At 29.4% G+C, this 12446-nt stretch overlaps 1 protein-coding gene and 1 pseudogene across 1 annotated transcript; one reads left to right on the top strand and one right to left on the bottom strand.

Moving 5' to 3' along the window:
* Positions 1-1454: 1454 nt before the first annotated feature.
* On the bottom strand, positions 1455-5582 carry LOC130825175 (uncharacterized; annotated as a pseudogene).
* A 4171-nt stretch (positions 5583-9753) lies between these two features.
* LOC130825177 (CASP-like protein 1E2) lies at positions 9754-12444 on the top strand. The gene is made up of 2 exons (XM_057690269.1): positions 9754-10170; positions 11912-12444. Exons 1-2 carry the CDS (start codon positions 9950-9952, stop codon positions 12252-12254), a joined length of 564 nt encoding a protein of 187 aa, XP_057546252.1. The 5' UTR covers positions 9754-9949; the 3' UTR covers positions 12255-12444.
* The last annotated feature ends 2 nt before the right edge of the window (positions 12445-12446 follow it).

Below are 12446 nucleotides of genomic sequence, written 5' to 3' on the forward strand. Positions count from 1 at the left end.
ATTCAGCTTGATGTCAAGTTTGATCTATTATTTAATTTTGGATCATAATTCATATCACCTTTTGTGTAATTTACTTTCAAATTAATCTAACTTCATTCTAAGAATTCAAATCACATACTACCTCCTATTCAGCTTAAATGTCCCATTTGATTTTTGGCACTATTCACTTATCACTTTTAATTTGTATTTTACTCTTAATCAATAAGTTAAAACATAGCCATGTGGGATCTTGTTTGATTTGTCTCAATACAAAAATTATTAATATCAACTTTTTATAATTTTTAATTAAGAATAATTTAAGATATTAAAGGTTAAAATGTTGCCTCACAAGTGTAAAAAGTCAAATGGTACATTTAGACTGAATAGAAGGGAGTATTATTCTTAGCTTTTTAATGACCTCATATGGAGTCTGACATATGTCTTGGGTGGAACAATCACAAAACCCCTTCGTTTTGACAAATTGTAGTTTTCAAAGACCTCTTTGCTTAGGTTCTTTGTCCAAATAGAGCCGCAATAGAGATTTAGAAAAATTGATATTAATCTTTCGATCTCAACTTTGAATTATTTTTAATAAAATAATTTTTGCCCTTAATATATTGTCAGCATACTATTAAGATATGCTGATAGTAAAATAAGGATAAATGTTGAGTTATTATAAAATAAAACGTTATGCTAATAGAAAATTAAGGGCAAAAGTTGGATTATTAAAAAATATTCCAAATGTTAGATTATTCATAGCGTATGAGTAAAAGATTAGATTATTAATATCAATTTTTCCAAGAAATTATAAGTGTTGCTTAAGCAATATTGACAACTAAATAAAACTTCCAAAGAGGAAGAAAGGTGTTCTACGTGTCGTATATTTGTCCAAGTGTCAAAGAATCGACGTAGATACTTAAGATAAAATAAAAAGTTTAAATAACAAACTTATACTATTGCTAGACTCATGTATTATAGCCATCTCACAATGAAGATTCTATTGCTGCTGCCATGGAGAGGAAGAATGCTGCTAAGAAGACGGCAATGCCAGATGGACAAAGCAAACTGCCACATCACTTGATAAGTGCTGACTTAGTTGATGAGATATCTTCCTGAGTCAGCTTACTAATGTGCCATGCTTGATTCAATAGTCTACAACGGTAACTTAGCTACCATATACTCGAGCGATAGGGGGTATTCATATTTCTATATATTTAACATGTTCACTGACAAGAACTGATTGAATTACGTGCGCTTTTATTTATGTGATATACAGATTATATTTGCTACAAAAGATAAATCAAAAATTAACAAGGTATGATTGAGTACATCTGACACCTAAACTCAACTCCCGCGAGAGCCATTTTATGGCGTCGGGGCTATGAAATCCAACTTACGTGAGAACCATTTTATGGCGTCGTGGCTATGGAACTCAACTTACGCGAGAGCCATATTATGCGTCGGGGCTATGAAAAAAATTCACAAGCAAAAAAACATTCATGAGTATATGACATCAAAACTAGCCAACTTCTAACTGAGAAACAACTTGAATGCAAATGATCGAAGAAAATATCAGACATGACAACAATGTCGAAGCCTTAATAATAGAAAATATTGATATTATAAAATATGTACCAATGCTTTTTACAAACAAATCTGATGGGAGAAATGTTAAGAAAATATTCCTTTTGTAAGATTGAGTACCATTCACATCACTAAGAATCAATTGATTAGAAAAAACTTGCACAAAGAAAGCATAATTGCATGTGTTTCACAAAAGTAAAAGTACAAAACTTTACAATCCAATCCACACACCACACGATAAAGCTAAAATTAGGAATATGAATGAAAGAATTCTCTATGCATTTAACGATATAAGTTGCGAATCATGGGTAGTCCGGGCTTTTCTGACAAGGGTTTGATTCTCACTGCCTTTTCTGCTTTATTAGTCGGAGATTTTGTACCTTACTCCCGATCAAACGAAAAACTATAAGAGTAAATTGAACTTTTTCCTTTTAACCAAATAAGCTAAAAGAGATTTTGTAGATATTTACACTCACAAAGTTAAGGTTAATGCTCGACTTTTGCTAACATAAGTGAATCATTTCGCGTTTCTGCTGATAAGAATTATTCCGAATCAAGATCTAGCAAAAAGGAAACGAAAGTTTAGAAGGACAATAACATATCATAGGAAGTTATAAGACCATTGTATTGTATTGAACTTACTCGACGAGTAAGTGAAGCAAGGAAGCCAACTTTTCCTTGTCGATGCAACTACCGATCACATCCAAGTACTCCATCGATTCGTGAGGAAGTAACCCTTCGATGAAGAAGCGGAATAAGTGAGAATGAGTTCCTTGCATAACATCGATACATTGATTGACAATTTTACTCTGTTGGTTTTCATTCAAATTAGATGCTTCCATCAATGGTAAGAGATTTCTTTCTTCTTCATCAAAGTGTTGGTTGCAATTATTCTGTAAAAACAGGCAAATCAATAACCAAACACCAAAATGTGTACTCTCTATGTCCTATATAAGTTTGCTACATTTCCCTTTTTCTGTTCGTCCTATTAAGCTACATTTTCAATCAGGTTGATCTTGAGATTTGAAAGGACATTAATTTGAGCTCCCAAGTACTTTTGTTAAGTATAATGTCAAACTCTTTCTAACTATTTACTATTTCCTCGTTTTCTGACTAGCACCCAAATAACCTTTTATGCTTTTTTCAATCGTTTATATTTAGAATTATACACAACTAAAAATTATAAAAATTTGTTATTACAAAAATGCGTCGAAACGAATAAAACAAGATCCCACATAATTATGGTTTTTTCTCGTATAACTACAATGTAAAATAAGAATGTGCTAAAATGAGCTTGGGTGCGACTAAAAGTAACACCACTTTTGCCCCTTATAAGGTCAGTCCTAGTTTGAGTGATAAAAATGAGCTAAATCTTATTACTTTTGCTTCACGGTTGTACGTTCCTTTTATGTTTGACTGTTTCTAAATCTGGGGCTTAGAATACGGTTGTACGTTCCTTTTATGTTTGACTGTTTCTAAATCTGGGGCTTAGAATAATCTAAAATTAATTAGTTTAGGTCTAGTCTAATTATATCTAACACGTCAATCCTCCTAATCTCAATCAGTTTTTCACCATTACATTTATAAGATCTATTCACCTTGTCTCTTATAAGTAGTTAACACATTGTTAAAAAACTACGTTAAATCTATATGCAATTTCTATAATTAATCTGTTTATTTCTTTCTTGTATTTATTTTTATTATAACAATTTCCACTCATAGTAATAATCCCACTAGTTTCACAACTTTCATCCACCAATTTCTTCTCTATGTTAATACCATCTACGCAATTTAAAATTTGATATTGTTCTCTCAACGGCTAAACTACTCTTTAATATCCGTGTCGGTTCCTTGTAGCAAACTCAAGAGGTCGAGGAGTACAAATCAATTAGAGTAAATAAAGAATGAAATCAATTTCTTCAAATTCATCAAATGTTCCCTAGAAAAAACAGCAGAATTACCTGCAATGTCTTCAATCGAGTTGAAAGGCTATGAAAGGCCTCTTTATGGGTAGATTTACCAAGATTGACTCCCACAGATTTGATATCTTCTTTAATTCCGTTCATTATAGGCAAGTCTCTAGCATGTTCCTCATTCACAACCCTACATACCCCTGTATAATTCATCCATTTCTTAAACAACACATCTATATCGTTTCGAATTCTAATGAACTGTATTCGTAACATGAATAATACATCTACCTGAATTTAAAGTTGCAGATGATACATGCTATCAAAGATTAATTGAAAGATAATCTATTTATCATTACTAACAAGGTCAGATTGCATACATCCTACTCTATTTCATACTTAATGGTATGGATGTAACACTAAAGTAATTAAAACAAGACAGCATTGCATCACATAGGCCGCATTGTAAAGGTTTCGATATTTTCTACGTTATAAAGATGTAAAGAAATTGCATTTGGAGCATATCAAGCGATATCTCATGGTTTTAACCGATATTTAGGCGATATAATAACAGCATCACTTTAGTGTGATTGCGACTATTACTGCATTTTTATACTATAAGTAAGGCCACATTTGAAACATGTTTAGAAAGAAGCTTTTTCAGCTATATCCATATTACCGATGAAAAGTAATTTTAGCCAGTTTCATGGGAGACTAGAGATCGTCTCTCCGAGAGATGAATTCCTACTTACATCATCCTTAATGTCTATTTACAATATACTTAATGCCTCGGAGTAAATACACCAAGTAACTTACTCTACATTATTCTTTATAAGCTGACCTAATTAGAAATGATCTCTAAAAAATTCGTGATACAATAATTTGCAAACTAATATTTATCGAGTAACAGCTATATCCATATTACCATTGAAACTAATTTTTATCAATTATAACAAATTTTTATTCAATCAAAACTAATTGTTACCGAATAATTATTCTTTAAAGTGAATTAAAAGGTTGAGTCTAATGTTTTAGTATTCCCAAAATCATATGGCAAGAGGAAGAAGGTTTCTAATAGCTTATAAAGCGTGCACACCATTTTCAATTTATCGATGTGGAATAACTCATCCCAACAATTTGGAATACCTTATCAAATTAATTTATGAAAATTTTTTAATGAAAAAATCTAAAATAAATAAATAAACGAGTACCCGGATCATTTGATTGTAAAACAGGAAAAATAAGACGTTCCTCCATTTGAGCATGCTCCAACAATACCTCCAACAAATCTCCATAACTCTTCCCCATCTTAGTAACCTCCATTTTTGGAGTCCCTACACCTGGATCAACCACCTTTGATCCTCCACGTGTCGCCAGATCCATCCCCCACGTAGCAATCCTCTCCAAATGCGACCTCATACTCCTATGTTGAAGCACCACCATCTTAACCACTTCCCACCACGGCGTCGTTTCATCATCTCCTCCTAACCACTCCAACAACTTCTTCCTTTCTCTCTTCAACAATGGGGAAACGGGAGTTTCGACTCCACATGCTCCAAAATCGTATCAATGGGACCCGAAACGGGTTCATCCTCCGTTTCGAAACGGACCCTGAATTCAGGCGAATCGGAAGGGATGAAACGCAGAGTAAGAGGTTTGTAAAGAAGAGCGAAACGTAGGTAGGAAGTGGAAGAGCTTTTCGGGTCTCCGAAGAGGAAAACAAGTGGTAATGATGGTGGTTTTTTACGGGGAATCTGGATTTGGTTTGATGATGGAAATTTTGGTATGGATTTGTTGGGTTTTTTCTGCTTTGTTGAAGGATTTCCCATATTGTATAATCGATTAAAAAACAACAAAGTAAAAGGGTTAAATCCTTGAAAAATAGATGAAATTATGAAGATTTGAAATAGGTAAAACGTAAGGATGAAGAATAAGTAGTGAGTAGTGACAGACTACCATAGTCCATAAACAGAATTTTGGAGGTGAAAGCTTTACTGACAAGTAAGCTTTTTATTTTTGAAAAAAAAAATTAAGTGGGCAAACAGTACTTTACAGGATGGATAATGCAAAAAAAGAGAGTAACCGGAAATTTGCCTTGGTTTTTCTATAATGGTTATTAGAATTGAAATTAGTAGAATTAAATTGTATGATCGCAAGATTTTTATGAGTCGAATTTTTTTATATTAGTTCATTTTTTAAAGTTTGAACTGTAAAAAAAAGTTTATTTGATTTGATCTTTTAAATGATTATAAGGTATACTTAAATTAGTAAGTTCATAAATTTTTTATAATTGTAATTAATGATGATATATTCAACTGATTTAATGTAAATAAAAGCTACTATAATATAATTTTTTATGTAGGATCAGAACTTGAATTGAAGGATCGTAAAATTGTGTTGTGATTCTATACTTATATCGTAACTACCTTTAGATTTGGATTGCTCGTCTAATTTTGGATCGTACAATATAGAATCGTGGATCAAAATTAGAATTTTGATAACTATTATTATTATTATTATTATTATTATTATTATTATTTATTTTTTTTATTTTTTTATAAAACAACATTCAATATCATAGAAAGGAATTTTTTACAAGAAGTTGATAGGGAGCCAAGCAATAAGCTGAGCACCCACACCCTTTTGGATACAAGCCAACTTTTGATTATTATTATTATTATTATTATTATTATTATTATTATTTTGGTAAAGCCAGAAAATCCTAAAGGGATGGTTGTAGGAATTAAGTATGTAATCCAAAAAACTTTTGATTATTATAATGAATAGATAACAACATATACTTAAATTTATCAAATATTTCTATAAACAGTTGACTTTATCGACTAGTTTAATAGCCAACAAAAACAGCCAACATTTTCAGCTGGTAATATAAGCCAACTAAAAGAGTCAACCGTCAATAGCCAACAACCAATTGCCAAACACCGCCTGATGTATGGAGAGTGTGGAATGCAAAAAGGGCAACCGAATGTGTTTTGTTCACGTCAAATTGCATTGTGTTGAGATAATTTGTCTCACATCAATTGATTAATTAAATATGATTTATATATTTTATAAGTTATTGAAGCACTTTATCCTATTTGCATATGGTTTACATAAATTGAGTATAACTTATTGTGGATATCCGCCGTGTATAAACTCTTTCGTTGACCAATAATTATTTTTTAATTCATCAGTATAAGATAAATAATTAATTTTTTTTAATTTATCGATATATGACAAATTATTCCAACGGATTATGTAGGAAGGTAAACCTTACATCACTACGATACTTGGAACTCGAAAGAACCGACTATGAACATTGACATGAATATGATGTTGCACCTGCTTGACTTTACAATCAATGTCATGGACACCAATTTTTGCTGGTTCGGTTACCCCAAATCCATCGTAAATCAATTTCACTTTAAGATTATAAGTGATCAATTTAAGATTCCAACGGTTCGTTTGATAGGTAGTAATAAACGGTGGTAATATAAATGATAAACTAGCGTAATTTTAGTTTAAAAATCTCTTGGCTACCTTGATGGTCATGCTTGTCCAACTTCAATCATCTCATTTTCTTCATAAAATTTATTTCAATGCATTACCGTTGGAAAATGTGTTATTAAGTGGTAATTGAGATTTATAAAAAAAAAAAATGTGATCGAAGTTTCATTACCATAAATGATATGGAACTTTAGATAAAATTTTACACTATAAATTACCATCATTTAGTACCACTAGCTAAATGACCCGAAGGATATATTAAGCCATCAAATAATCACATTATAAGATCGTCTCATTTGAAAATTTATAGTGTGCATTAGGTCTATACAAATCAACTTATAAATTTAAATTTAATTAGAGCGTTTGTATGATCAAGTAAAAGTTTTGCATAGACTTTGTCAACACTGCTTTATAGCACACCAACCTAATAATATCAAGTTTTTCATAATAACTGTACTTGATTGTACTTATTATATATATATAAATTAACAAATTTTATTTATTATTAATATTTTAAAATTTTCAAGAGAATCTTATCTTGAAGTTGGAAAACAATTAATATTTTATATAATTATTTTTACTTTTCAAGAAAAAATAAATGTTAAACTAATAAAGTATAATTAAATTTTGATATTTTTAAAGCAAAAATAATATTAAATTAAATTAATAAAATATAAGATTCTATCTTATACAGACTGTATATTTATTTTATAATCTTTTAAGAGGACTTTCTCTTAACAAACTCCTACCGTAATCTTGGGATGGATAGAGATTCTCCAATCTCCTCCCGACAAGTTACAGGTTTTATTAAGTGCTTCAAACAGGGATTTAATGAAAGTGAGTTGTCGCCCAAAATATTTTCTGCTATTATTTGCTGTCTTAATAAAATTGCCATAATGATATTTGGTATGGATTATTAATTATTAAAAAAATGTAAAAGAATATTTTAAAATATAAAAGGGATATTTTAATAAAAGAATATCGTTTTTAAGTTTAGAAAATACTAAAATAAAAAGTGTGTCAATTTCTAAAGCACAAAGAATATATATATATATATAGATATATATATATATATATATATATATATATATATATATATATGACTTGGATCATATGAAAACTGAAAATAGATGTGCATAAAAGCTTAAATGGTGTATATATTACACTGAAAGTTTTTTAAATAATTGGACATTTTCTAAAAGGTGTACATATATGCTTAAAAGATGTACATATTCGAATCGCATTTCTGTAAATAATATGAACTTTTTCCTTCACAAAAATATATACACCCTATAAGATAGTATGTATACCTTTTGTCACAATATGTATATTTAGCCTAATTTTCAGTTTTCACCAATTTACCTGATGTAAGATCAAATGAGAAGGATACTTAAAATAGGAAGAATAAGAAGGATTTTTTTAATCATTATATATACAAAAAGTGATGGAGTACTATAAATTATAAATTAAGAACATTCTTTAAATTTATGACATATATACTTTTTTTTGTACATTGTGACTTTTACTAGTTAAGTGTCCCTTAGATTTTTTATCTTATTGAAATTAAAGGTGTAAAATGCTTCTTATTGTATCCTTTTTATTTAAACACCTTTTTATTAGATCTATTCCTTATATTACTTTATCAGTTTTACAATGTTGATTATATTTTGACATTATTTTACATTTTTCAAGTATAATTTCAGATATAATATCTAAAAATAGACTTTATAAAGATATAAAAAAATTAAAATTTTACACATCATGACGAATCTAACAAGATATACATAAATATATTTTTACTTTTTATCTCAATAAAAAATTATATTTAAAGTTTTTTTCTATATATAATATATTTTAAACATAACTAATAATATAAAACGGAATAATATATAGGTGTCATAATGCACATAAATCCATAATTCAAGATACGTCCTCCATATCCCCAACTAATTTCTTATCAGTAGACAGTAGTGTTTATGACCAAAGTCATAATAAGCCATCTCCTTTTGTCTTGTGCTTAATTTCGCCTCTCTTGTCATTGCAACTGTTTACAAGCATTAATGAGCAAACTTGTGCAAGATCTTCGATCCTAAAAAATCCACTGAATTAAGGGCGTTAAAAATTAGGTTACATTAATTTAGGTCGTAATTCTTCGTTTCAGTTTGTTTGTTACCACACTTCAATCAAAACTATAAAAATTTTCTCCGCAAATATATCAAATAGTTGAAGTGGAAGGAGTATTTACTTTTGTTTTAGTTTAAATACAGGTTTTTATGCACTATTTACAATCTAACAACTATTTTTTTTTCCAACCCTGATTGTTAAGTGTACATATCCCAAATCAAATACTTCCTTCATTCTATTATACTTGCAATTGATAAGACTATTTTCTCACTTAATATGTCATAATCAGTTGTAATTGTTACAGAACGGAGTTAATATGAGAAAATACAAGAAATTATGAGTTGACAAAAGTGATATATAAAAAAAACGTCCAAAAACAAATAAAATTTCACAAATTTTTGAATGAGTCAGTCTCACCGAGATATTTCACAAATATGACCTGAATAACCCAACTAATACAATTATCATATTATTTTAAGGTCGTCTAACAAAAATAATTCATTAAATATATGAAGACTTAACTCAAATCAAACAACATTGATTCATTTACGGCTAGTGGGCCCAACATGATGAACCAACTTCCTACATAATAAATATCCAACTGAACAAGCTAAGCTAGCCTAACAATGACAAACCATTATACATGCGTTACTTCTTGTTTCCACACCTTGTCCTTCCATTCTCTTAAACCATCACTATATATATTTATGACACAAATACTCTGAAACATGGCACTCATGCATTATCTTTCATTTTCTTATATATAAAAAAACAAATAAAAATTAAGCATTTTTTCTAAAAGTGTCAAAAAAGTGTGAAAAAAAGTGTCAAAAAAAAGTGTGATAATGGACAGAGGAAAAGAGAGAAAAGATTTAGAAAAAAAAGGGCATGCAATTGGGTGGGCAGAAATATTATTAAGGGGATTAGCAGTGTTATTAACACTAATTGCTGCAATTTTATTGGCTGTGGATAAACAAACTGAGATTATACCTGTTCAAATTTCTGCTGATCTTCCTACTTTTAATGTTCCTGTTACTGCTAAGTCTAGCTATGTTTCTGCCTTTGTGTAAGTTTTTTTTTTTTACTTATTTTTTTTGTCAATACATCCTTCCTTCTCTTACTTTGATGATTATAGAGTATTTTGTTTCTTTTTAGTTTGTTATTGAAAGTAATATATATATTACGAGTAGAAATATTATTTTCAGTTGTAAATTTATAGAAATATAGAGAATGTTTGTTGGGGTGTATATGGTTGTCGCATAGTTGGAATTAAATGATGAAAATTGGAAATGATAATGTAAATCAATAGAATTTTAATTTTAATTTACTCATAGTGGAAATAAGTTTAATGGTTATGTTTGTTCAATTTTAATTATTTTTTGAAAAATTTTACGTGAAGATAAAAGGGAATGAACATCCAATTAAAGGCCCCTTAACCACTAATAAAATAAAATGGCCAATTATAAACACCCAACAATAAACCAAGCTCAAATGTGGTACAACCCAGTGAATAGTAATAGATACTTTAACATGTTTTCACAAAAAATATTCTATTTGACAAGAAAAAAACTTATACTTAATTTTTTATTGATATCTACAAGTTAAAAATTATTTATAAAAGACATTATAAGATTTGCATCAAGTCTCAACAAATAAAATTTTATTTTATAATTTTTATAATACTTATTTTATAATATGCATTAATAAATATTAAGATTCGAACTCCTTCTTTCAAAATATATGCAAAATGTAAATAAAAACAGTAGGTAAGATGGGAGAGATTCAAGAAACTTTGGTAAATGATGCTAAGGAAAGGCCCCATAGCTTTAGTGTTGGATGTACTTCCGATAGTATGGAAATATACTTCGTACTTCGAAAGCCCATGTCACTTTCATAAACATTGTCGTTTTTTATTTTAAGTCATTTATCAACTTATAGAGTATATTTTTCAATTTATAATAAGTTAAAATATAAAAGTATTTAAGTCGTATATTATTTAATTTGTCTTAATATAAAATTATTACTATTATAATTTTTATAATTTTTAATTACGTATTAATTTGATTTTAACGTGTAAAGATAAAAATTTTACAAGTATTTTAAATAGAGAAAGTACTTTTAGGAGATTAGGTGCAGATAAAAAGTTTTTATATATAAATAAAAAGACATATATTGTTTCCATCATAACATGTACTAATTACTATTCATTAAGTGATCTTATTTGGTATATATTTCTACATGTATAATATAAAATATAGTTAAGTAGAATCTTGTTTGATTCGTTTTAATGTGCATTTTCATAATAATAACTTTTTAGAATTTTTTTTCATATAAAATTCAAGATATTAAAGATTAAAATCGTACATTGAATAACGTGAAAAACAAAAGTGTAGAAACTATAAAAAACCAAAGGAAGTATGAAAATTATTTATTTTTATAATAAAAATTATGTTAAGGTCTATAAAATGTTCTTCTTTCATTTTTGTGATACGAGTTCGATTCTCACTTTCTATGGTTACATCAATTCCCTCTCAACTCTTGCCAGTAGGGAATGATTCTTGCTTGCGACCAAGGACGAACCCATGTAGCATAGGTGAGTCGAACACACATTTATCCATGTGTACTAAACCGATTTGCTTGTCATTCTTTCGTGTCATACATTATACAATTTAATATTAATAGAGTTTTAATCTAATGACTTGGATCATAGCCAAGGCAGACCCGAGCCTAGATTCACACCCCATAATAAGACACCAAAAATATTGTGAATTAACTTTTTTTAAAATATGTTGATGAAAAATTGTTAGGTACTTTGTGGTAGCAAACTCCATAGCATGTGGATTGGGAGCACTAACACTAGCAATTGCATTGGCAAACAAAGGAGGTGGAAGAGCTTTTTCAGCTTCACGTTTGATGATAATTCTTGTTGATTTACTGATGGTAGCATTATTGTTTTCCGGTATCGGAGCGGCCGGAGCCGTCGGACTCATAGGATTCAAAGGCAATTCTCATTTAAGGTGGAACAAAGTATGCCATATCTATGGCACATTTTGTCACAAAGTTATGGCTTCTCTTGGTGTTTCTATCTTGGGAGGAATTGCCTTTCTTATACTTCTATTTCTTACACTATTAAAGCTCTCTAAGAATTAAGTGTTAAAGTGATCTTCTGTTTGAAAACTTGATCTATCTTCAGCCAGAGCTAGTACTACTGTATTATTCATGCTTTACTTCTATTGTTGAGTACTTTGTCTCTTAAACATTCTATTTGTACCGTCTCTTTTTAGTATATATATGGAAGGGAAGAGGCGAGAATCCAAACACAGGATCTTACCCGAGAAAAGT

Source organism: Amaranthus tricolor, chromosome 10 (assembly GCF_026212465.1).
Source record: "Amaranthus tricolor cultivar Red isolate AtriRed21 chromosome 10, ASM2621246v1, whole genome shotgun sequence".
Taxonomy (NCBI): Eukaryota; Viridiplantae; Streptophyta; class Magnoliopsida; order Caryophyllales; family Amaranthaceae; genus Amaranthus; species Amaranthus tricolor.

What these genes read in the sequence shown, in the direction of transcription:
- LOC130825177 (XM_057690269.1), top strand. Translation starts at nt 9,950, where the DNA reads ATGGACAGAGGAAAAGAGAGAAAAGATTTAGAAAAAAAAGGGCATGCA. An exon ending in AGCTATGTTTCTGCCTTTGT is followed by an intron (nt 10,171 to 11,911) that starts GTAAGTTTTTTT and finishes AAAAATTGTTAG; the next exon opens with GTACTTTGTGGTAGCAAACT.